The 27227-nt window shown below is 42.6% G+C and overlaps 2 protein-coding genes across 5 annotated transcripts in view; one reads left to right on the forward strand and one right to left on the reverse strand.

Annotated features, from left to right (window-relative positions):
• The window catches only part of CNKSR2 (connector enhancer of kinase suppressor of Ras 2), a 286492-nt gene extending 279482 nt beyond the window's left edge, over window positions 1–7010 (forward strand). For all 4 annotated transcript variants that reach the window (XM_027963027.2, XM_027963028.2, XM_027963029.2 and 1 more), the window contains 2 exons: window positions 2287–2483; window positions 4569–7010. In XM_027963027.2, coding sequence (XP_027818828.1) covers window positions 2287–2483; window positions 4569–4784 — 413 coding nt within the window. In that variant the 3' untranslated portion in view covers window positions 4785–7010. The remainder of the gene's footprint in view (window positions 1–2286; window positions 2484–4568) is intronic.
• On the reverse strand, window positions 7011–11004 carry KLHL34 (kelch like family member 34). Its single transcript, XM_027963032.3, has one exon. It carries the CDS (start codon window positions 10467–10469, stop codon window positions 8517–8519), a length of 1953 nt encoding a protein of 650 aa, XP_027818833.2. The 5' UTR covers window positions 10470–11004; the 3' UTR covers window positions 7011–8516.
• Between the last annotated feature and the right edge of the window lie 16223 nt (window positions 11005–27227).

Genomic DNA, 27227 nt, shown 5'->3' on the forward strand with positions numbered 1-27227 from the left:
TTTTTTCAACAAAATATACTCCTTACAGTATTAGGTAATATGGAAGAAGGTTATCTTAAAAATTTACTATGTGGAAATATTTCTGCCTCCCTTAAATCCTAAAACTATTATTTGAATTCCTTTTTTCTTTACCTTCCTTTAAGAGCTGAAAAACGAATAATATATTAGGCTACATGATACCTAGACTACTATAATTCACATCTGGTAGGGCTCCGATTTCTCCCCCACCCTCTGTTTTATGAAATTTTTCTGGCTTAAGATGCAGTCTTGCCTTGAAGCAAAAATAATGATAACTACTAAAGAATTCCTCAGGGTTCTTTCCTGGCCTATGATTTTATGAAATGGAATTATGCTGTTCAAATGTATCCTTGTTTTTACAACTCCATTTAGTTTTACACTGAATGACCTTATGGTTTTGTGCCTTCCTGGCTCTAAACCGTTCTGTTTAAAATCCTTATCTTATTTCAACCTTAGCCTACAAGGCAATTAGTTCCTCTTTTTACAGTCCTCTGTACCCCCACCCAGCCCCTCAGATCCTCTAGGTGGTGCAAACATTGAAGGATGAGGCAACAGAAGATTAAAAAGCTGTTGTTTAAAGGGTTTTCTTTTTTTGTACTTTTAGATTATAGTTCTAACTTAGATATATGATTAGAAAGTTAAAGTTCGTTGTAGAGGAATAGTGGTAGCAGGTGCTGATAACAAAGGACTTTCTAATGAGAGAACTCAATAATCATACTTACCAATAGTTGCTAACCTTGGCAGGAAAGTAAAAAATGAATATGAAACTTAAATGAAGTCACTTTTTCATCCTAAAGGTGATCCCTTCAAGTTAAGGTACTGTGTTTGTGGGCTTTGGGGGAAGCTTTAGGTACACTCTAAACATTTTTTTTTTTCAATGCTGTATTTTAAGCATCTCACAAATTCATTAACACCTCCTGTTTAATACACAGTTCAAATGATTCCTGACAAAACTGGCAGTCTAGAATTCTTATTAAAATCATGAATTCTGGAGCCAGACTGCTCAGTTGGAAGTCCAACTCCACCACTTAGTAAATGTGACCTTGAGCAAGGTACTTCCCTGCTAGAAAATGAAAATCAAATAGATTTACTCCCAGTACTGCTATGACGATTAAATGAGATCATGAATGTTAAGCATTTTACCTTAGTGCCTGACACATAGAAATGTTTACATTATTACCAATCAGGGTGTCTTAAAAAAAAAAAAAACTGTGTCAGAAAGCCTAAAATATTCACATGGACCGTGGTGGAATGAATGATATTCCATATTTACTTTTTGGGCCAATGTAATTAGCATTCCTCAAATAGGACTCTTTGGCTCTCTATTAAAAGAAATGTGATATAACCCTAATCCTATCTGCCAATCCAAGCAAAATCCAAGTTAATCTTTGTTTATCATTGAGAAAAATACATCAGTAGTCAGACAATTCAAGAATAATATGGTAGTTTGATTTGCTCAAATAGATTCAAGATGCTTTCCTGAACCAGACCTTTCCCCCCCACCTCAAAAATATTTAATTGGAGTGTTTTCTTCCTTGGTCTTTCAAATGTTAAGTAGCTTCCTTCAATACATGCCAGATTTTTACTTACATTTGCATATAAACATTCCCATATGTCATTCTAATTAAAGCATTATTATTGATAATTTATGATCTTTTACTATATTTACAGTGTGGCAGGCATTTACTGTGGCAGTCACATGAAACCTAATAATCCTCTACAGCATACTTTTGGAAGATTTTTACAATCATATATACTCCAGTGAATGCCATTCCATCTTATGAATTCTAGAAAAATGTAAATATCAGTTCATTCAGTATTGCTAAACCAGGAGAGCTCTGTTATTTAGCACATTTATGCTTATCAGTATAATGATAAGGGATAGTCATTACTGTTTTAAAATGTTAAATTATGTTCAGAATTGTTTCTGTGTTGTGTACCTTTTGTACTGTAATTCTTTGAATTTAATGGACTCAAGATATGTACAATGATTTGCTATTTATTACGAGTATTTTGTTAAAGTATCTATTAATTATTCTAAAACAATTGGCTGCCTGTAGCTAGTCTTACCCAATATAACTAGCAACTGTGGGTTTGATGGGTTGTTTTTCTTTTTTTTAATGTAATAGTGTTTTCCCGATCATTCATTATTCCGTTTCTCAGATATTTTTTGTTTGTTTGTTTAGTAGATTTTTGGAGTGTCAAATCACTGTATTACACTGGATTCATATTTCTCTCTGTTTTTTTTTTTTTTTCTGGACATTGCAGGTGAAAGTAGGGAAGAAAAGTTAGGAGACTCTTTGCAAGATTTATACAGGGCATTGGAGCAAGCCAGTCTGTCGCCCCTGGGAGAACATCGCATTTCAACCAAGATGGAATACAAACTATCATTTATAAAGAGATGTAATGATCCTGTGATGAATGAAAAACTACACAGGCTGAGGATTCTCAAAAGCACTTTAAAGGTAAGATTTGAAATAGAAGGAGACATTCGTTTTAAGAGATTCATTCCTGAACTCAAAATCAATTATCAGATACTCTAGGGGGCAAAATGGGAGGGGGATAAATAGAACGAATGTGAGTGAAGTCGCTCAGTCATGACCAACTCTTTGCGACCCCACAGACTGTAGCCTACCAGGCTCCTCTGTCCATGGGATTTTCCAGGCAATAGTACTGGAGTGGATTGCCATTTCCTTCTCCAGAACGAATGTAATAAGTGTATTTGGCCAAAAGGAAGTAATCTCAACTTTATATTAACATCTCAGAGCATGCACAGACTACATGTTATGTAACTTAGTTCTAGGAGAAAGCAGGATGTAATTAATTTTTTTTCCCCAAAAATGCAGGGCTAGTGTTATTCCTCAGTCTTTTGTTTTCCTAAGATAAATATGCCATGTTGTAGAATTGATACAGTTATTAAAAGAGCACAGCATTCATGCAGAGGTGGGTGCTAAAAGGGTTTGAGATATTTTATGAATATCTCTTGTAGCACATTTGGAGTGAAGCCACATTGTTTCATATCCTGTGTGGAAATTTTGTAATTGTGCTGTATACATTAACAGTTCCCAACTCACGTGTTACTTTTTTTCTTATACATTTCTATAAGCACTTACATTGTCTCCAGTCTTCTTATGCCACCCCCAGATTGGGGAGGAGGTGGTGAGGAAAGGGAAACAGGCAGGAAGTTGAAGAAGGAGCCAGAAAAGTCAGCCCCCTCACTGTGTGTCTCAGTGGAGACGGCCTGCCATACATACTGTCCCTAATCAGACCATGCACCCTGAAAAACTCAAAACCAGAAAAGAACTGTCATACCAAGTTTGTGATGCAGTCATTTCAAGAAATAGAAGGTCGGAGAGTTCGTTTGGAAAATATTTCAGATCCATAGTCTACTGCTGAGGTTTCATAATTTTGAGACAGAGTACCAAAGAGATCCTGGGCTTCTCTGGTGGTTCAGTGGTAAACAATCCACCTCCCAGTGCAGGAGACAGGTTTGATCCCTGGGTCGAGGAGATCCCCTGGAAAAGGAAATGGCTACCACTCCAGTATTCCTGCCTGGAGAGTCCATGGAAAAAAGAACCTGGCGGGCTACAGTCCATGGGGTAACAAAAGAGTTGAACATGACTTAGCAACTAAACAACAACCAAAGAGATTAACAAAATAGGAAATGCATGATTTGAAAAAACTTCTGGTAGCCAACAGCCAAATTCTCATAGTCAATTAGCTCTCAGTTGATATTCATGTGAATGCTGTTGCAAATCCATGGGACAACTTAATGACCTTTGGATAACTAAGACAGAATTTTTTAAAGAGCTTTAATATACATAAGAATAATTCTGGTGCCCAACTAAGGTCCAGAGATATCCTTACTACCTCCCACTTCACAGAGCCCCCATTCTCATTCAGGTCCAAACTGCCAACTGAGCATCTAGCAGGAGGAGATAGGACAATGCAAAAGTAACTCAAGACACAATGGGATAAGCCCACTCAACAGCAGTGATCAAGTGTTATGGGGACTTACAGAAACGAAGGAGAAAACATTTTTTCAGTTGTTTAAGGAAGGCTTGAAGAAATAAGAGGCATATGAACTGGACATTAAAGGATGAGGAAAAGTTTCCATAGGCAGAGATGGGAAACAGGATAGGCCCCGAAGGAAAAATAAATCAGAGTGCCTGCATGTAGAAAAAAGTACCTGAGGATTTGAGTCTAAATAGGGAGTTTGAGTATCCAGTGAACCAGTGAAGTTGTTCAGTCATGTCCGACTCCGCAATCCCATGGACTGTAGCCTACCAGTCTCCTCCATCCATGGAATTTTCCAGGTAAGAGTACTGGAGTGGGTTGCCATTTCCTTCTCCAGGGGATCTTCCCGACCCAGGGCTCGAACCCAGGTCTCCTGCATTGCAGGCAGACACTGTACCCTCCGAGCTACCAGGGAAGCCCGAGTTTGAGTATAACAGAGCTGTTTCTTCTTGGCTTTTGCCTGTTAACTCTTTAGTTAAAATTTGAAGAAAATTCTGTCCCTTTTGTAACTCTTGAATCCTTTTATTTTTCAGGCCAGAGAAGGGGAAGTAGCCATTATCGATAAAGTACTAGACAATCCAGACTTGACATCGAAAGAATTCCAGCAGTGGAAGCAGATGTACCTCGATCTTTTCTTGGATATCTGTCAGAACACCACCTCAAATGACCCATTAAGTATTTCTTCTGAAGTAGATGTAATCACTTCCTCTCTCACACACACTCATTCATACATTGAAACGCATGTGTAAGTGTATTGTGCCCTCTGGCCATTTGGTACCTTCTGGTACTTTGATCAAGTATATAAGGTAGTTTTTATATCAACGTGTAGGACACGTTGACAAGCTATACTTTAATGTTACATTATATGAAACAAACCCTATATGGTCATAATACCACTGTCTTTAATGAGCATTTGTATATTTTATATGCAGTTAGTGCTCAGCTTATGTTTACCATGTGCAAAATCAACTGTCTTCAATGATTCAAAATTAACTTTTGCAAACAACCCTGAAGACAGGCGGTCTTCAAGTAGAAAAAAAAAAAACACAAAAAGGTGGTTTTCTATCTAAGGTCATCTTTTCTCCCTTTAAGTTAATTTTATATAAACAAGACTTCAAAACTAAATCACATTTTTTCAGGTGCAGACATCCTTGTGGGTGGGAAAGAATTTAAACCTTTTTTATATTTATTAAAATGTTCTAAGAATTTTCTTAAACATTGCACAAAGTTTAATGCTGTAGTTTTATTTTTGTGAAATGTAGATGCGCATACATACAAGAGTTGAGCAAAATAGAAGAGCATCAACATAAGAAAAGTTCAGGTATCAAATATTCGTCTTAATAGTCTATTAACTTGTGAAAGCTGGTTAATGGAAATACTATTCCATATCCATGGGGACACTCAATGGTGTATCAGGGCAAAGCTTTGTAAGATGTTTTTGTAACTGAGACCAAAATTGAAGATAGAGCTGCTTTATTTTCTTGGTTTAAATCTTCCTTTATTTTTGTAGTGATGAAACGCTGATTGTGTACAGAGGAATTTGAGAGTGAATTTTTTAAAACACACTTAACTCACCCAGAAAGGCAGCTAACATATATATATATATATAATTTCAGCCCAAACTCATGTTTTTAAACTCCAACTCCTAAAAACCTACAAGGTATAAACAGAAATGAATCAATTTCCCAGTTAGTGTCCAATTTTCCCCCTAGTCCGTTAGTGAAACTTATGTAATTATACTTCAGGCAGGGAAGTAAAATATCTTTGGTTACAGGCTGATGTGTGTTCTAATATAGAAAACAATGTTGAAAAAGAAAAATGTACCTCTCTCCTGAGGAGCAAGAGGATGATGGTCATTCAGAGAGATATTACATTGAACTATACGAGAGAAACAATTTTTAGAGGTTTTTCCTAGTTTCATGATTTGTTCTATAGAGTGGATAAAGTCTATGAAAAAATCCTCTTCTTATATTTCCATTTATAAGCATCTCATTTTTGAAAAGTGATCACAGCATGATAATGACTGTGCTGCTTTTTAGTGTCTGGCTGCATAACGTACAAGTCACAATTTGCTGGGTTTTGGTTTTGTTTTGTTTTGTTTTTTCTTTAGAAGGAGGAAGAGACCCTCCTTTACTATTCTATATCCTGAAATCTACTTCTAATCAGCTTTATACTGTTGCCTGTACAGCTCAGTGAATGTACTTTCATCTCTAAGAGTTCAGATATCTGCCAGTGACTATTTTTGCTGTAGAGAAGAAAGTAAAAACTCCACAGCGAGGATCTTTTTCTTTGCTTTTGAAATCACCATTGAATCACTATCGTTTTGCAGACTTTGCACAACTGTACAGGAGAGTGGCCTTTCTACAGCACATTTTCAGTAATCCTATATTTAGTCAAAGTGGATGAGAAATCATGTATTAATGTTTGTATGGAATTTGGGGTCCAGTGTAATATTTTTATCATTTAAAAAAACCTATTTGTAAAAACATTTATTTACTGCATGGATATTGACGCACATTAAATTTGTGGGATTTTGTATATGTAAAAAAAAAAAAAAAAAAAAACCAAAAAGCAAAAAAAAAAAAAAAAAGAAACCTCTTGTCCTAAAATGAAGTGTGCTTGTTACAGGTGTTTAGACTTGTTGATGTTTACTAGACCAAATGTGTACATTTACTTAAAAATATCTGTACCTGATGGATGTGTCGTGGATACAGTGGCCAGATTGTGCCTCTGTCAACAGCGAGTTGATGGAAAGACTAGCTGTGTTGCTACTAAGCGGCTTTTACTTTGGTGAAGTTGGCTCTGTTCTTTTAAATGGTAAAAAGTAAACTAATGAATTTTAAAAGACTCGTGGCTAGCTTAGCATGAAAGAGACCTTTAACGCTATATATCTGTACATTTTATTGCATTAGTTTCAAATCTAGGAGAGAGGCGGCACTGTAAACTGAAGTCAAATAAATTCAGCTCTTAATGAATCCTTATAAAGCACCTATTTTATTCATGCAGTCCACATCACATTTCTTTGTGACTGAATTACATGCCACCCCACCACCCCCAGTTACAAGTTTTAACTTTGTCACTCCACTGTGGTATAAGCCAGAAGAGGCAGTGTCCAGTACATACAAGAATCTTCTCTGAAATCCTGCGAAATCAAGTTGGTTTCCCATCTACCTGACACAAACTTTAAAATTTCACCTGCTGCTCTTTCCTTTCTCTGTGATTCTTTTGGGAAGGTGGGGTAGAGGGTCTGGGAGGCGGGGTACCATCAAAAATAAACCTAAAAAAATTTTTTACAAGTATTACCTACAGCGTGTCTGCAGAATGAACATTTAAAGAGGATGAAAGAAATAGGGGTTTTGTTAGCTGCTGCTGAGTCACTTAAGCCTTGTCCGACTCTGTGTGACCCTATGGACTGGAGCCCACCCAGGCTCCTCTGTCCTTGGGATTCTCCAGGCAAGAATACCGGAGTGGATTGCCATTTCCTCCTCCAGGGGATCATCCGGACCAAGGGATAGAACTGCTTCTCTTTTGTCTCCAGCATTGGCAGGCAGCTTTCTTACCACTAGCGCCACCTGGGAAGCCCCGTTAAATGTTCCACTAAATCAGAGAAGCTGGAATATTATGGTGAAAGTGAAGTCGCTCAGTCGTGTCCGACTCTTTGCGACCCCATGGACTGTAGCCTACCAGGATCCTCTGTCCATGGGATTTTTCAGGCAGTAGTCCTGCAGTGGATTGCCATTTCCTTCTCCAGGGGATCTTCCCAACCCAGGGATCGAACCCGGGTCTCCCACATTGTAGACAGACTCTTTACCGTCTGAGCCACCAAGGAAGTTATTATGGCTAAGGGCTGCACAAATAAAACTTAAAACCAATAAGCTGGCAAAAGTCAGAGCAAAAGCAGACTAGGGTAAGTAAGGATGAAGTACAGAAAAACTTAACCTAGGTTATTTTCTCCAAAAATAAAAATAAAGTGCTTTCTAGGAGATTTTTTTTTCTCAGTTCTGTATCTGTATTAAACCATCAAAGCAGAACTATAACCATGATTCTGTATCATAAAATCATAGTTCTCCCTATAGTGATTGCATGTTTTTTAACCAAGGCACTTTCCCTTCACTATTTATTCAGATAATGCCATCTTCTAGAACCACTTATTACAGTCATTATACCTAACAATTTTCTGGTTTGGTATATAACTTATTATGGTACGTTTTTTGGCTGTTTGGCACAAAAATAATCATTGCTTAGAACCTGGGAAACACTTTTAACTACAAGAGGGAAAACGGGGTCATACTTTATTTTCGAAAGTCCATCTCTAGCCCAACATGAGAATTTCTAGAAATCCCCAGCTCGCTGGAGATGATTCATATATCCTTCTAAATTTGATCCCTCCTGTCTCCCATTCTCAGAATAAGGGCAAATGTTTCTCTTTGGCCAAGTCTAGGAAAAGCCCATGGCTTGCTCCTCCCTAGCCCTGAGGCTACTTAACCCATTAAGCCCAGCACAAAATCCGGTGTCTCTCCCGGCTCTCCCTCCCTCCGCTCGTCCCCACCCTCTGCCAGCTGAAGCACTGCGCACTGCAGGCCGCTCCAGGCCCAAGGCAGCGCGCAGCCAATGTCCTCCCAGCGGTCCAGGTCGAGGTCATAGCCCACCACGTTGCGGGTGGGCACCTGGCGTGAGTCCCGCCACTTGAGGCCGCCCAGTAGCAGCACCGTCTCCTCCACCAAGGCCAGCCCATAGCAAAAGCGGTCGTAGGGTAGCGGCCGCAGCCGAGTCCACTGGTCGGTGCCGGGGTCGTAGCGCTCGATCTCGGAGAAGGGCTCGTATCGCCCCAGAAAGGCGAACACCGCGCCGCGCAGGGCGGCCATGTGGTGCCCGAAGCGGGCCGTGCCCATGGACGCTCTCTTGCTCCACGCCTGCTCCCCGGGAGCCAGGGAGTACACGTCCCGGAGGCTGTTCGTGCCGCCGTCGCCTCTCCCCGCCTTGCCCCCGGAGATGTACACGACGCCGCGGTCCCCAACGGCGCCCGCGTGGCCGTGCAGAGCCCGCGGCAGCGCCCCGGCCGCCGTCCAGCGGTCTCGGCGCAGGTCATACATTTCCACCGAAGCCAGCGCTTGGCCGCCCGCGCCCAGGCCCCCGACGGCCAGGAGCCCCTCGCCCACGGCGCCGCACCAGAAATGGGCCCGTGCTTCCCGCATAGGGGGCACCGTCGTCCACACGTGGAAGCGCGGGTCGTAACGGTGCACTTGAGCCATGACAGCCAGCGGGCCGTGCGCTGGGGGCGAGCAGGCGCCGCCCGACGGGCTCTCCCCGCCCAGGACGAACAGGAAGTTGCCCGCGACACACACGCTGTGCCCCAGCAGCTGAGCAGGCAGCCGCGTGAGGCTGCGCCAGCAGTGGTTGTACACGTCAAAGGCCACCACGTCCTGGGTGAGCTCCCACTCCTCCTCCTCCACCTGCTCCTCTTCCTCCTCCTCCTCTCCCTCCTCTTCCTCCGGCTCCGGCGCGGCGCCCCTGCCCCGGGCCGCCCGCGGGGGGACCACGACTTCCTCAGTCACCACCTCCCGCCCGCGGCGCCCCCCGACCAACAAGATGCGCGTTTGAGGGCTCCGGACGCTGGTCTGCTCGCCCTGCATGAGCGGCTGGCGGGAGGGCGACGTGTGGTAGTTGAGGGCCTGGATGATGAGGCCCTTGACCCGGGCGGGCAGAGTGAGGCCGGAGCCCGAGTACACGCGCCGCAGCACGTCGGCGGGCACGAGGCCGAAGCGGACCCGCTCGAGTAGCTGGGTGCAGTGGGCCAGGCGTTCGGCCTCGGGCTCCTGCCGCAGCCAGGCCAGCGCCAGGCCCAGCAGCCGGGCCTCAGGCACCCGCGCCACGTCAGGGGCACCCAGCACGGCCCTCAGCGACGCGGGGTTGAGCTCCAGAAGGCCGGCCGGGCCCGCGCCCCGCGCCAGCAGTTCCCTCAGGTGGGTCACAATGCAGCGTTCGGCCGCGCCCAGCGTGTGCGCCAGGCCAAAGCGAGCCGCCACGTTGGCGGCGAAGCAGCAGTTCTCTGGGGCCAGCTGGCGCTCCAGGTAGCGGCCGCAAAGCCCCAGGGCCTCGGTGACCTGCAGGTAGCTGGCGGCCTCCAGCGTGTCCTCCACTGTGTCCATGGAGAGCGGCAGCCAGGCGGTGTAGATGAAGTCCAGCAGGCGCTGCAGGCCCGCCGCCGACGGCACGTGCAGGTGGATCACGCTCGCCCGGGATTCCCGGGTGTGACTCTTGAACAGAGCCCTGAAGTAGTCACTGGAACACGCGAGGAGCGACCTGTGCGCCGGGAACTCGCTGCCCTCCACCTTCAGCGTCACGTCGCACAGGAAGCCCTCGGCTCGCAGCACCTGGTAGCCGGTGAGCAGCGAGCCGCCATGAGCTTTGCAGTAAGACAGGAAGTAACTCATGATGCCCAGGGCGGGAAGCGGCCGGGCCGGGGCTGGGGCCAGCCAGACGCGGCCGGAGGCATCCCGGGACACGGAGCCCCCGGGCCCCCCGAGCGAGCCGAAGAGCCCCTAGCAGGGGTCCATTTTTGCCTGCTCAGCTTAAAGCCCGGGCCTCCTTCATACAGGTCCGCAGATCTGCCCGTTCCCTTCTCAGAGCAAATCTGGTAGGGAAACGATTTCCAGAAGCACCTAGTAGAGGAGAGCGCGGAGTTTGGAGTTTTCCGGGAGGTGCAGGGTTCGGTTTCGGCGGCTGCTGAGGCTGCCAGCGCGTTGCCCAAAACCCCCTCCCCGGCCCTGTTTGGGGAGCCCACACCTGCGCGCCTGGGGCCGCAGTGGCCGCGCACCATCACCTGGAAGGGCGGAGCTGCGGATGGACTGACTCCCGAGGGGTGCTGGATCTCCGACGGCCCAAATGCACAGATGGGGCCGGACGAGGGCTGTCCGGGAAGTGCGGGGCGAGGGCTCTGACCTCCCGGGGGTGGACAAGGAGGGTTCTGCGGGCACTGGCGAGGGCCGGGGACAACTAGCTAAGGGGCAGGGGGGGTGAACTTGTTCCGCGCGGAGGATCAAATCAAAGCCTGGGGGATTAGGGAGGAGGGGCGCGGGTCAGCGCTACGGGTCGCAGGCGTGATTGGGCGCCACACATAACATGCCAGTAGCTCACAGTGACAGGAATAGCGCGCGGCCTCGGCCTCCCTGGCGCGCCCCGCCCCGCTCCCCGGCTGCTGGCTGAGAACCGAGGGCGCAGGAGGAAGCGGCCTGGCCTGGGACATGACTCTCGTGACCCGTCAAGCCGCCGGTCACCAGGGGGTCCCGGTAACCCGGCTGGGGGTGCGGAGAGCGCTCACCGGAGAGGCGCGAGTCGCGGGGACGCTGTGCTTGGTGATGTCTGGAGAGGGGCGCCCGGCTGGGCTGGAGGAGGACGACCCTCTTCCCGGGGCTCCTGTGGCTAGGAAAAAAGCCCCTGGCTCGCAGCTTTCTGCTTTAAGGAGGCCCTAATTAATCCTTCGGGAGCGGGGATTAAGCGGCGATTTTGCGCGCTGACACCCAGGAGCCCGCTACGCGCAGAGGAGCCGCTGGCCGGAATCTTGCCCCGGCGAATCCAGGCTCCCAGCCAGTGGCGCTCCGAAGCACGCCCCTCACCTGGACTCACCCTTGCGTGATGCTGGGCCTTACTCTGCGCCCTTCCCGAGGTCTTCCTGGCTTGCCTCACACTCCGCTTTCGGGAGTTTGCGCCCACCTCTCTCCCCGACCCCGTCTGAGTTCTCCCTTCCTGTTCTTAAACCCTGTCTCGCCCATTCCTTGGCAAAGCGGACGAGGAAACTGTAGGTGACTTGGGTTTTCTGCTTTTGAATGACCACTTCCTTTAAGAAAATAAGTCTTTGCAGTTTCTCTCCCCGACCTTCCAGTGTATTAGTCGCTCAGTTGTGTCCGACTCTTTGCGACCCTATGGACTGTAGCCTGGCGGGTTCCTCTGTCCATGGAAATCTCCAGACAAGAATACTGGAGTGAGTAGCCATTCCTTTCTCCAGGGGATCTTCCTGACTCAGGGATCGAACCCAGGTCTCCCTCACTGCGGGCAGATTCTTTACCATCTGAGCCGCCAGGGAAGCTCCAGATTTTCCAGGCTCTGATCTAATTAAGGTCCGCCCCGTCCTCAGTGCTGGGATGTGATAATGGGCAGTAAGGTTGCAAAGCTGGCAGAGGCTGCAGTTTCAAAGCACCCCTCCTCAGGAAGTTATTTTTACAAGGTGTACCAAGCACAGAAATGATGGCTAAAAGCACCCTAATATTGAAACATGAGGAAAGCCTTTCTCCATCTCCAGCACCCTGCTCTTAAAGAACTAAACGATTAATATAACTGCTCTTTATTGCCAGTTTGGAAGGTTCTGTGTGTTTCGCTTTCATCTAGAATTGATTTTTCTGTTTTCTAATACAACCTCTCTGGTAATCTATTTTAAGCAAACCTTTTGAATGCGTTTGAAGTGACTTGCATTTCTTATAGTTGAGGTTGTATTTCATCAAAAAAAAAAAAAAAGCCACGGAAGGAAAAAATTCTATCATTTTCTGCCTGGTATGCCACTGGTATTACAAGGTCTCCACATAGAAGTAATTCTTGAAGTACATAAAGATAAGTAAAATGATTTTGCTTTGTTGTCAAAGATGGAACTGTTGTATGACTTAAATTAGACAAATTATAAAATGCAGGCAGGGGCTCAGGTTAAGGGCTTGCTTAAACTCCAGAGGCTAAAAATACTGCAATTTGAATTCCTAATGTAGAGCTACAGATGGATTGGGGGAGGAGAGGATGCTGGTTGGTTTGGGTTTTTCTTTTCTTTTCTTCAGTACTAAAATTCTTAACTCAAAAATAAAATACCAGCTTGGTTCACTATGCACAGATCTGTATGGTGAAGTTAAATGGGCTTTACTCAACCTGATAGAATTTTGCTAGAAGGGATATTTGACATCATTTAGCCAAACCCTTTCCCCTTCCTCCCCCAATTTCTTGTTTTTCTTTTTAAAAATGTGGCTGATGAGCCCCAGAGGGAGTACGGTTTGTCTGGGTGACTTGGATATTGAGTTACAGAGTCTGGACCTATATTATGTGACCTCGTGTATGATAAAAATAAAGTAGTGCGGTGCACAGTCAGTTGATTTAAACCAAATTTCAGAGTGATGAAGTTTAAGCAGTTTTTAAAACAGCGTATTTCTAACCCCCAAATTGAACCACACATCCCATCAGCTCTGTCCATCAGCATGCATTCAGTTTGAATCCAAAATGTCACACTTACTTGAGAATAGAGATGGTGTGGAAGATTTTAAACTCTTGACATCAAAAATCCAGTTTTACACAAGTACCTGTTCATTGCCAGCCCAACATGCCACTTTAACATATTTTGCCATTGAGGATATGGTGAAATGTGTTAAGTGAGAAAATTTTCCTATTAGATGTGTCTACAAGGTCTTCTTTAGAAAATATATTAAAACTGTCAGTCCATCCAAGAACATTATTGTCCTTTGAGTAGCATTTATGGAAAGTATCAATATTTTAATTTCTTGGCAATATTAAGTAGGATGTGATTGGTCTGTTGAAAATGATCAGCTTATAAGTTGTCCTCCCCCTTTAGACTATAGACTTCTTGAGGCCGGGAACTATTTCTTGATCTTTTTATGTCCATCCCCTGTCATAGTCTTTGGCATGAGTAATGTTGAGTTGAACAGATATAGGGAATGGCACTGTCAGTGGGAGGAGTAAAGGATTGTTAAGAGGGACTTGACTTAAGACAATTTCTTTCTTTCTGCTTCTCTTTCTTCCCTTCACACAGCTGCAGTTGCAGACACCCCCTGATACAGCCATGAGCTAACATCCCTAGGAATCAAGTGGCTCACCATGGGTGACCCACAACTGAGAGAAGGTTGGACCATGTCATCCAACTCTGTCCTACATCCCTAGCCCTTTACCAAGACCGGCCCCACATGGCTCTTGGCATCTAGTTGGACACACTACTCTTCTCCTCCTGGGACGCATGGCCCCAGGTGCTCCAGCAGCTCCTCCACACCCCACTTTGTATGGCCAGGCTTCTACTGAAGTCCCAGCTACACACTCCAGTGTGGCTGTTGGGACCCTGCCCTTTCTCTGAGCCCCTCACCCCATGTCAGGACTGGGACCTGCTGTCAACCATCCCTTTCATACATCTGCACCTCCTGTGACAGAGCCTAGAACTAAAGTTCTAGCACCCATCTCATTTCCCACATCAAAGTAGCAGTGCTAGTCAACCATGGCACTCCACTTTCCCTGAATGGGCCCTACCTAGCTAAATGTAAATTCCATAGTTCCCACCTCTAAAATAATTGTATTTGTTGAAAAAATTCCCAACTAAAAACGTCCATGTATAATGGGCACTTACACTATATTTGCAACTGTAATCTGCAATGGTAACAGCTTTGTTGAGATATTATCCATATAATAAATACACAATTAACTTGATCAAAGTGTACAATTCAGTGGTTCTTAGCATATTTCCAGAGTTGGGCAAACATCTCTAGAATCTCATTTTGGAAAATTTTCATAACCTCAAAAAGAAACCCCATGCTCTTTAATTCTCACTTCCCTGTACTACCTGTCCCCCAAGGCCTAAGCAACCACTGCTCTATTTTCTGTCTCTATAGATTCTGGATATTTCATGTAGATGGAAGGAATCATGTAATACATGGTCTCCTGGTGATTGACTTCTTTGACTTAGCATAATGTTTTCAAGGCCCATCCATTGTAATGCACTTTTGAGGGAAAAAAATAAAAGGATTTGTATAATAATAACATTGGGAACTTTTTCTCAAAACCACAACATTCTAAAATGTGCTGTTTGATATTTAGGATATAGTTTTGTCAGGTTAACTCTTCTCTTTAAGAATTTTTCAATATGTATTTTTATCTTTTTGGTTGCATGGGTCTTAGTTACTGCATGTGGGATTTAGTTCCCTGACCAGGGAACCTCTGCCCACTGCATTGGGAGCATAGAGTCTTAGCCACTGACCTGCCAGGGAAGTCCCTTGGCAGGTTAATTCTTTATCATCTATCACTACTGACTCTTTTCAATCCCAATATGCTTCCTTCCAACACATGATTTCTGGAAAGTTCCGTGGAGAGTCTATTATTAGAAATTGACACATTAACTTAGCTAATTGTGAAAACATGATTACAAAAAAATAACAGACATTCTTCAGTAGAGAAAAAAAATCCCATATTAATGACACTCAGATTAGCAAGACCATTTTTTGTGGACATGAAACGTATTTTATCTTTGTGCAGCTTAATTGGAAGAATTTCAAGGGGTAGAGTGTGTGTGTGTGTGTGTGTGTGTGTGTGTGTGTGTGTGTGTGTATTTTAATCATGAGTGATTTTGGCATTCTGGGCCAACTGACAGCTAAAGAAGCAATGTGGTGGGTAGAAAAGGACTGGGCTTTGGGGTCAGACAGATCTGTGCTCTGATTACAGATCTGCCCCATTAGACTTTAAACAAGTGACTTAAATTTTGTGAATGACTTTTTAGTTCCCCAACCAGGGATTGAACTCAGGGCTACGGCAGTGAAAGCGTCGAACGTTATACACTGGACCAGCAGGGAACTCGCTCATTTTATTATTTTTAAGATACTGCTTCTACTTTCATAGCACTGTCAAAATAAAATTAGGTTATGTGTCTATGACAATTCCTAGCCTGAGTATACAAAATAGATCTGAGTTCTCTTCCTTCTCCCTCCCTTAACTTAAAACCTTCTGAAAATTCATAATACCAGAGGCCAAGCAGCCAGGAAATGTAATAGCAGTGGTTTTCAGTGGTCCTCCTGCAGCATCACCTGGCAACCAGTTACCAAGTGTAAATTCTTGGCCCCGCCTCAAGCCTAATACATCAGAAACCCTAGAAATGGGTCCAGTAATCTGCTTCACAGCAAGCCCTCCCAGTGATTCTGATGCACAAGAAAGTGTGAGAACACTGTGATAGAGAATTGATGATAATTCTCTATTCTCAATTTTGGGAATCATACACCCCAAATTCACTATTCTTGGTAACAACTTGTTCTAAACACGATGTCAACATTCTCCCCCCCAAAAAAGAGGAAGCCCACTGGCTCCAAAATGTCAGAGGTTGGAGACTTAGACGAGAAAAATTAGTACCTCTGCCATACATCATATGACTCTAAAATAAATTGTGAGCTTGTTTGCACTTCCCTACCCCAGAGAAGATGACAATATTAACAGTGATCTCTGTGGCATGAGATGATTCAGTAATCAATGCATTTTCCCAAACAATACTTGATTGAATACTCAAATCAGAAAGTGGGAAAGGAGTAGGTGAAGGCTGTATATTGTCACCCTGCTTATTTAACTTATATATAGAGTACATCATGCGAAATGCTGGGCTGGATGAAACACAAGCAGAATCAAGACTACCAGGAAAAATATCAGTAACCTCAAAAATGCAGGTGACACCACCCTTATGGCAGAAAATGAAGAGGAACTAAAGAGCCTCTTGATGAAGGTGAAAGAGGACAGTGAAAAGGCTGGCTTAAAACTCAAAATTCAAAAAAGACACAGAAAAAGTAGGCACAAGGATGGTAAAGGAGGCCAAGGGAGGGGGTGGGTACTAACCACATCTGCCATGCCCACATTGAACTAACAGAAAGTCAGCAACATCTGTGTACATCTAGGAAGGTCCTGAAGCCCCAGCATTCCCACTTCAAGAGAAGACTGGATGGGTATATCTGTGGTCCCAGGAGCATCAGCTGTTGATGGTATCGTGAGGATCAGAAACATCTTACACAAGTAGTGCTTGACACGAAATGCTGACTAGGCCTATTGCCCATTAGGCAGTGAACAGACTTGTCCTTAGCGGCTGCATAACTACAGACTGGTGACCCCAAAGATGCTGCTCAGTGCCCAAAGATCCATAAACAGGTCAGAGGACCAAGTTAACAGGTGCTGAAGGAGGTTGGAACACACTTTCATTCCTGTGCGGTCCACTAGGACAGCAGTCCAGCAGTCATGTAGCATCTGCCAACCCTCACCCTCCAGATAGACCCTGTGGACCAACTGAAGAATGGCAAGCTTTGGCACATTCCTATCCAAGTAAGACTCCTGAGGGTGTGGTCCCTGCCCTGCTCTTTGTTTCTCATCCCAGTCTGTCCCTATCCTCTCATTGAGGCTTCTTATTCCTCTGAGCCTCGTGACCACTTGAGACTTCGTCAGCAACTCATCCCTTTGTGCTTTTACCTACAGAAAGAAATGCGTTTAGTACAGAGTTAAAAGAGTGGGCCCTGGGACCAGCGTGCCCAGGTTCAAATCCTGGCTCTACCATCCTCAAGCCGTTTGACTTGGAACAATTTGTGTGGCTCCCAGTTTCAGCTTTCTCATCATAGGAATACACAGGACAGGATTGAGGGCTGTGTTAATAGCACTGGCTACATTGTAGTTGTTAATAAACATAGATAGAGATTCTCCCTAAATTAGGGAAATATACATAGTCCTGAAAAAATTATTTTCTTTTTTAATTAAAAAAATTTTTGGAGTATAATTGCTTTACAGTGTTTGTTAGTTTCTGCTGTGCAACACTCTGAACCAGCTGTAAATATACATATCATATCCACTCCTTCTTGAGCCTCCTTCCTGCCCTTCTAGGTCATCACAGAGCACCAGACTGAGCTCCCTGAGTTATACCACAGCTTCCCACTAGCTATTTCATGCATGATAGTTACATATGTCAGTGCCACTCTCCCAGTTTGTCCAGCCCCTCCCTCCCCTGTGTCTACAAGTCCATTCTCTTTAAGTCTGCGTCTCTACTCCTGCCCTGCAAATAGGTTCATCTGTACCATGAGAAAATGACTTTCAGTGAAGAGTTTACATATATTGTTAATTCTCCCTCCATGAAAATATTCAAGAACCTTACAGAAAAGCATAGAATAACCCTTGAACTATGGTATTTAATAGCAAGCATTGATTGGTACAATATATTGACTCTTTAAGCCACCTTTCATTAGTAATTTATACTCTTGATAGAAAGGAAAAATCATTACATGGGAGAGATCAGTCAGTAGGTTCATGACCTCTATGGGATTTTACTCTGGATCTTCCCATAACACTTGCTCAAAGGCACTCACGTTTACTTAGGGGCAGAGTAGGGCCTTGAATTCAGGTTTCCAGAGCCCCTATCATAGGACTCTGAAAAATAGTGGCAAGCGAGGGTATCCTTGCAGTCGTGTTCTTGGATTTTAAAAAAAACAGCAGAAAGGGATTTTCACAAAGCAATTCTTTCAGCCAAAAATCCATGATGAATAAGTTTGTGTAGTACAGATGTTTAATAGTAAATATTGAATAGTTTTACAAATTGGCCTTGTAAGCAGAGCACATCATAAAAGCCTGTGACTGTTAATTGGAGGGTATACCTGATACCACGGTGGCCTGGTAATGATGCTCTGTGTTGGTGTTCAGACTAAGGGTTATGCAGGAGATCAGCCATCTTCCTGTCCTTATGATTATGAAAAGTGAAAGTTGCTCAGTTGTGTCCAGCTCTTTGCGATCCCGTGGACTATACAGTCCATGGAATTCTCCAGGCCAAATACTGAAGCGGGTAGCCTTTCCCTTCTCCAGGGGATTTTCCCAACCCAGGGATCGAACCCAGGTCACCAAATTTCTTACAATTGCCTCCTTGCATAATAATATATAATAAATACTGTTTGCATTTTTCTAACATAACATACATTTTCCCTTTAAATAAACTATGTTGTTAACTTTCCTCATCTTTTTTCAAAGACAGAAATTTTAAAATCTTGACCAGAACAGAAAAGAATAATAAAGAAAGCAAAAATGCCAAAAATCTTTCCATTTAGTAACCACTAACACTGATGGGATCATGCCACAAATGCTGTTTTAAAGTCAAATTTTTTCTTAACTATATGTTTTGAAGATATTCCCAAGTAAATGTATATGGCTATAAATATCCTTTATAATGTTTGTATAGTATTTCATAGTATTTAGATGAATATAGCAAAGTTTAACAAGTCTTGTTCTAATGGATATTCAGATAACTTCCAGGTTTTTGCTCTTTTTTTAATTTTTTAATTCTTATTAGAGTGTAGTTGATTTACAATGTTGCGTTAGTTTCAGGTGTACAGCAAAGTGAATCAGTTATGTATATACATATGGCCACTGTTACTGTTTTTGAGATTCTTTTTCCCTATAGGTCATTACAGAGTACTGAGTAGAGTTACCTGTGCTATACAGTACATCCTTATTAGGTATCTGTTTTGCATATAGTAGTGTATATATCGTCAATCCTAGTCTCCCAGTTTATCCCCTTCTTTCCCCATTGGTAACCATGAGTTTGTTTTCTACATCTGTGACTCTATTTCTGTTTTATAAATAAGCTTATTTGTACCAAATTTTTAGATCCCACATATAAAAAATATATGATATTTGTCTTTCTCTGTCTGACTTCACTCAGTATGACAATCTCGAGGTCCATCCATGTTGCTGCAAATGGGATTTTGTTCTTTTTTAAGGCTGACAGTGATTGCAGCCATGAAATTAAAAGATGCTTACTCCTTGGAAGGAAAGTTATGACCAACCTAGATAGCATATTCAAAAGCAGAGACATTACTTTGCCAACAAAGGTCGGTCTAGTCAAGGCTATGGTTTTTCCAGTAGTCATGTATGGGTGTGAGAGTTGGACTGTGAAGAAAGCTGAGTGCCGAATAATTGATGCTTTTGAACTGTGGTGTTGGAGAAGACTCTTGAGAGTCCCTTGGACTGCAAGGAGATCCAACCAGTCCATGCTAAAGTAGATCAGTCCTGGGTGTTCATTGGAAGGACTGATGTTGAAGCTGAAACTCCACTACTTTGGCCACCTCATGCGAAAAGTTGACTCATTGGAAAAGACTCTGATGCTGGGAGGGATTGGGGACAGGAGGAGAAGGGGACAACAGAGGATGAGATGGCTGGATAACATCACCGACTCAATGGACATGAGTTTGAGTGGACTTCAGGAGTTGGTGATGGACAAGGAGACCTGGCATGCTGCGATTCATGGGGTTGCAAAGAGTCAGACACAACTGCCTGACTGAACTGAACTGAACTATTCCATTGTATATATGTACCACGTATTCTTTACCCACTCCCATCAATAGACATTTAGGTTGCTTCCATGTCTTGTAATATTGTAAATAGTGCTGCTGTGAATATTGAGGTACAGGTATCTTTTCAAATTATAGTTTTCTCCAGATATATGTCCAATCGTGGGATTGCTGAATCATATGGCACATCTATATTTAGTTTTTTCAAATATTTGAAATTCAAGAAAGATCCAAATGGTAGAGTATTAGGTCACCTTTAAGATTATTTTTAGAAGAATATTTAATGACATGGGAATATGCCCAGAATATATTATTATCAAGTGAAAGAATAAGGTTACAAAAGAGTAACTGCAGTATTATCCTAACTAAATCTGTACATGTATATAGAGCGAAAAAAAAAAACCCTGTAAGGATATACATTAAAATGAAGAGTAAAAAAAAAAAATGAAGAGTAGTTATATCCAGGGGAGTATTACAGGGGATATTTTTTTTTCTCTTTGTAGCTTTCTGCATATTCCAAATTCTCTACCATGACAAGTATTACTTTTACATTGGTGAGAAAATGATCAATTTTATTAAAAATATTATCAATAATAACAAAAACTTTGGCCTTGATATTGGTGTAACAAATCAGAAAGGTTTATTATTTTTTTTTTACTTTATTTTATTTTACAATACTGTATTGGTTTTGCCATACATTGACATGAATCCACCATGGGTGTACATACGTTCCCAAACATGAACCCCCTCCCACCTCCCCTCCCCATAACATCTCTCTGGGTCATCACCGTGCACCAGCCCCAAGCATGCTGTATATGGAGTTATGAGATTTGGGGACAGTTTCTTTCACTAGGCTTTGGGAAAACTCAGTTGATCATATTTGTGAGCAACTAGCCTGGAGATGCTCTGATAAAAAAAAAAGCTTTGAAAGCTTCAAGTTATATGCCTGCTCCAGCTCATCATTTACCAGCTTTACTTGGATAATGCATCAGATGAAACTTCAGTCTGGTTGTAAATTTAAGCAAGCTGTTAGATGGCAACATGGAACATCACTATACACTGAAATAAGCAAGCCCCATTTGCTCCATGATATGAATACGTGTATCTATAAGATGAGCTTCATTATAAAAATCAAGTTTCTGACTGTCAGGACACACATCATTAGTGACACATGGTGCAAGTTTAAAAAAAAAAATAGCATTTGTTGAAGGAAAATGTATAAAAGAGGAGAAGGAAAGAATGTGCAGTCCTCCAGAACTCACATTGTCCCACTGCTTACCATGGCCAGTGTTCCACAAAATGACCCACCACCAAGATGCTCCACATACTGTAGTCCTAGGTTCAGGAGGCCAGGAGACATCAATGCCACTGTGTAACATAGTGGAGACCTCCTAGATGGACTAGTGGCTTTATTAAAAAAGGGAAGCCTCCAGACCCAGTAGCTGCTACCAGCTGTCCTTTGCTTGAGCTAACTAGACCTTTTGAGACAGACTGTCCCTAAGCTCCTCAAAGTAGAGAGGATATCAGCCTTCAGAGCCATTCCAATAAGTCTTGCTTCACTGGGTTTTGTGCATTTAGAACTGAGACCGAGTTTCTCACAACTGCCAGATACCTGGATCACCACAACAGGTTTCTTCCACAGAATAGGAAATAAGAGCTATTCTTCTACTTGGAAGCTTGTCATCCATTATATGCAAACAGTATTTCCCGCAAGGCCTTGCCCAAAGTATAGCCATTGCCTTTGTCCACGGTCTTCCATGTACAATTGGGAGTGACTTCTCATCCTCTGTCATTCTGCTGGAGGCTCTTCCAGCTCCAATAGTCTGATGGGGTGACACCAACGATGGCTTCCAACACTCATTCTAGCTCCTTGGTGGTCTCTCTTCTGGTGACATTTTGAACTCCCAAACCATTTCAGCCATATAGGCAGTCCTTCATCTCCTGTCATGAATCTGCTGTTTCTTTGATATGAGTCTTGGGATTTTACAAAATAATTTTCTATTTGTGTAATGTACTTCAGTCACTTTTTAAACTGATGTATTCTTCCATAGTGAAGCGATGTCTTCCATAATGAAACAGGAACTATGCAGAAGGGGTCCTTTCTCAAGACTGTTATGCCCTGAAATCTATTGAAGACAAAAGCCCCCTCACAGCTCTCAGTGGCCTTCCAAAGACAGTACGGAGTTGGGTTTTTTCTTCTCATAAGAATTCCTTTTATGATAAGCTTAACATTTCTCCAAAGAAAATGTTACAATACCACAAACTTCTAAGTTGGCATTTACTTAGTTTTTACAAGAGGGATATTTAAAATTTACACACGGCTTATATCTGAACATCTTCAGGTTTTGGAGGTACCTCAAATGGTAACTCTAAAAACAAAACTTAAGGCTACCACATTTTCACAGGTAAATAGAAGCACGTCCATGTGACTAGTTCTAAGTCAATACATTCAAATCCTTGGAGCTTCACTGGGTTCTCACCCCAGGTGGCCAGCTGCTTGCCAGGGAAGTGCACTGGGCCAGCCATGTTCCCAGTGTGTGATTCACCAACATGAAGTAACCCGTGGGAGCAGTGAATTATTTACCTCCTTGTCCCCTCAAACTTACCCAGAAACTCTCAGTAAAGACGGCTGTGCCATGGACTCACTACTAGCCTTTCATTATGAGGCTTGTTTTGTAAAATATACCCCTTTACAACCCCTCAATTAATAGTGGTCCTACTCTTCTCCTTTGGGAGAAAAGAAACCAAAGCTCCCATACCCTCTGCAGCACAAAAAGCTGTTTTTGAAACTCTAAAAAGACAAAGTTTTATAAAGGAGAAAATAAAAATTGTCCATATTTACACATCCACAACAAACTCCTATTAATATCTTGGCCTGTTTATTTATGTGGTTTTTCTTTCTGTCTCCCCCTTCTTCCTTCCTTCTCTCCTTTTTCTTTTCTCTCTCTTCCTTTCTTTTTTCTCTTGTTTTGTGTGGGAGGGGTGCTTTTTGTAATTTTATTGGAGTATGGCTGATTTACAATGTTGTGTTAGTTTCAGGTATACAAAAAAGTGATTTATATATATATATATATATATATTCATTCATTTTCAGATTCTTTTCTCATATAGGTTATCACAGATTATTGAATACAGTTCCCTATGCTGTAATGGCACCCCATTCCAGTACTCTTGCCTGGAAAATCCCATGGATGGAGGAGCCTGGTGGGCTGTAGCCCATGGGGTTGCTGAGAGTTGGACACGACTGAGTGACTTCACTTTCACTTTTCACTTTCATGCATTGGAGCAGGAAATGGCAACCCACTCCAGTGTTCTTGCCTGGAGAATCCCAGGGACAGCAGAGCCTGGTGGGCTGCCATCTATGGGGTCACACAGAGTCAGACACGACTGAAGCGACTTAGCAGCAGCAGCAGCATGCTGTACAGTAGATCCTTGTTGGTTATCTCTTTTATACATAGTACTATGTGTATGTTAATCCCAACCTACTAATTTATCCCTCCCCTCCATGTTTCCCCTTTGGTAACCATAAGTTTGTTCTCTATGTCTGTGAGTCTGTTTCTGTTTTGTAAAAAGTTCATATGTATCATTTATTCAGATGCACATGTAAGTGATATCATATATATTTGAATTTGTGTGAATTACTTCACATAGTATGATAATCTCTGTGTCCACCCATTTTGCTGCAAATGGCATTATTTCATTTTTTATAGCTGGGTAGTATTCCATTGTATATATGTACCACTTCTTCTTTATCCATTCCTCTGTTGATGGACATTTAGGTTGCTTTCATGTCTTGGGTATTCTAAATAGTGCTGCTATGAACATTGGGCTGCATGTATCCTTTCAAAGTATGGTTTTCATTGGAAATATGCCAAGGAGTGGGATTACAGGATCATATGACACCTCTATTTTTAGCTTTTTAAGGGACCTCCATACTATTTTCCATAGTGGCTGTACCAATTTACACTCCCACCAACAGTGTAGGAGAGTCCCTTTTCTCCATACACTCTCCAACGTTTATTGTTTGTAGACTTTTTGATAATGGCCATTCTAACCAATACATTTTCTTCCTTTCTTTCTGATTTTATATATATATATATATATTTTTTCAAATAGTCTTTCAAACCCTAAAACCACCAGCAGAAAATTACTAGAGCTAATCAATGAATATACTAAAGTTGCAGGATATAAAATTAACACACAGAAATCCCTTGCATTCCTATACACTAACAATGAGAAAACAGAAAGAAATTAAAGAAACAATCCCATTCACCACTGAGATAAAAAGAATAAAATACTTAGGAATAAATCTACCTAAAGAAACAAAAGACCTATATATAGAAAACTATAAAGCACTGATGAAAGAAATCAAAGATGACACAAATAGATGGAGAAATATACCATATTCATGGATTGGAAGAATCAATAGAGTAAAAAATGAGTAAACCACCCAAAGCAATCTATAGATTCAGTGCAATCCCTATCAAGCTACCGATGGTATTTTTCACAGAACTAGAACAAATAATTTCACAGTCTGTATGATGCAGAGTACATCATGAGAAATGCTGGGCTGGAGGAAGCACAATCTGGAATCAAGATTGCCAGGAGAAATATCAATAACCTCAGATATGCAGATGACACCACGCTTATGGCAGAAAGTGAAGAAGATCTAAAGAGCCTCTTGATGAAAGTGAAAGAAGAGAGTGAAAAAGAGAGAAAAAAAATAAAAATCACTGCAGATGGTGATTGCAGCCATGAAATTAAAAGACGCTTACTCCTTGGAAGGAAAGTTTTGACCAACCTAGATAGCATATCAAAAAGCAGAGACATTACTTTGCCAAAAAAGGTCCATTTAGTCAAGGCTATTGTTTTTCCAGTAGTAATATATGGATGTGAGAGTTGGACTATAAAGAAAGCTGAGCACAGAAGAACTGATGCTTTTGAACTGTGATGTTGGAGAAGACTCTTGAGAGTCCCTTGGACAGCAAGGAGATCCAACCAGTCCATCGTAAAGGAGATTAGTCCTGGGTGTTCATTGGAGGGACTGCTATTGAAGCTGAAACTCCAATACTTTGGCCACCTGATGCAAAGAACTGACTCATTTGAGAAGACCCTGATGCTGGGAAAGTTTGAGGGCAGGAGGAGAAGGGGACAACAGAGGATGAGATGGTTGGATGGCATCACCGATACAATGGACATGAGTTTGTGTAGACTCTGGGAGTTAGTGATGGACAGGCAGGCCTGGTGTGCTGCGATTCATGGGGTCGTAAAGAGTCAGACACGACTGAGTGAGTGAACTGAACTGAACTATGCAAATACAAAAAAAAACCTCGAATACCCAAAGCCATTTTGAGAAAGAAGAATGGAACTGGAGTAATCAACTTGCCTGACTTCAGACTATACTACAAAGCTACAGTCATCCAGACAGTGTAGTACTGGCACAAAGACAGAAATATAGATCAATGGAACAAAATAGAAAGCCCAGAGATAAATCCACGCACCTATGAACACCTTATCTTTGACAAAGGAGGCAAAAATATACAATGGAGAAAAGACAATCTCTTTAACAAGTGGTGCTGGGAAAACAGTTCAACACCTGTAAAAGAATGAAACTAGAACACTTTCTAACACCATACACAAAAATAAATTCAAAATGGATTAAAGATCTTAATGTAAGACCAGAAACTATAAAACTCCTAGAGGAAAACATAGGCAAAACACTCTCTGACATAAAGCACAGCAAAATCCTCTATGACCCACCTCCCAGAGTAATGGAAATAAAAGCAAAAATAAACAAATGGGACCTAATTAAACTTAAAAACGAAGGAAACTTATAGTTTCACCCTGCTTATAGCAGGGTGAAAAGATAGCCTTTAGAATGGGAGAAAATAATAGCAAATGAAGCAAATGACAAAAAATTAATCTCAAAAATATACAAGCAGCTCATGCAGCTCAATACTAGGAAAATAAACGACCCAATCAATCAAGAAAAGGGCCAAAGAACAGACATTTCTCCAAAGAAGACATACAGAAGGCCAGCAAACACATGAAAAGATGCTCAACATCACTCATTATCAGAGAAATGCAAATCAAAACCACAGTGAGGTACCATCTCACGCTGGTCAGAATGGCTGCTATCCAAAAGTCTACAAACGATAAATGCAGGAGAGAATGTGGAGAAAAGGGAACCCTCATACACTGTTGGTGGAAATTCAAACTAGTACAGCCACTATGGAGAACAGTGTGGAGATTCCTTTAAAAACTGGAAATAGAACTGCCTTATGACACAGCAAACCCACTGCTGGGCATATAAACTGAGGAAACCAAATTGAAAGAAACACATGTACCCCAATGTTCATTGCAGCACTGTTTACAATAGCTAGGACATGGAAGCAACTTAGATGTCCATTGGCAGATGAATGGATAAGAAAGCTGTGGTACATATATGCAATGGAATATTACACAGCTATTAAAAAGAAGGCATTTGAGTCAGTTCTAATGAGGTGGATGAAACTGCAGCCTATTATACAGAGTGAAGTGAGTCAGAAAAAAAAAAAAACACCAATACAGTATCAGTTCAGTTCAGTTCAATCACTCAGTCATGTCCGACTCTTTGCGACCCCATGAACCACAGCACACCAGGCCTCCCTGTCCATCACCAACTCCCAGAGTCCACTCAAATCCATGTCCATTGAGTCGGTGATGCCATCCAACCATCTTATCCTCTGTCGTCCCCTTCTCCTCCTGCCTTCAATCTTTCCCAGCATCAGGTCTTTTCCAATGAATCGGTTTACAAGCAGTTTACCTAATAGAGGAGGTTTCTGATGAAGTTCGAAGCCCTTCATCAGGATAAATTATAGTAAGTGCTAGGTAACAGAAAAATATGGAAATAAAAAGCACAGCAGGGGTGGTGGGTTGGTGGAAAGGAATCTCAGAGGCATCAGTGACAATACTTAGGAACATTTTATATTTACATGCAGCACAAGCTAAATAGAGGACATCTTTCCCCCCTGCCTCCCTGCACACATGGTCCTGGGATGAATAAAATTTAGTCCCTAAACTAATGATGATGATTACCTTATTAAAATGTGCTTT

Source organism: Ovis aries, chromosome X, assembly GCF_016772045.2.
Source record: "Ovis aries strain OAR_USU_Benz2616 breed Rambouillet chromosome X, ARS-UI_Ramb_v3.0, whole genome shotgun sequence".
In the NCBI taxonomy this organism is placed as follows: Eukaryota; Metazoa; Chordata; class Mammalia; order Artiodactyla; family Bovidae; genus Ovis; species Ovis aries.

What these genes read in the sequence shown, in the direction of transcription:
- KLHL34 (XM_027963032.3), bottom strand. Translation starts at nt 10,469, where the DNA reads ATGAGTTACTTCCTGTCTTACTGCAAAGCTCATGGCGGCTCGCTGCTC.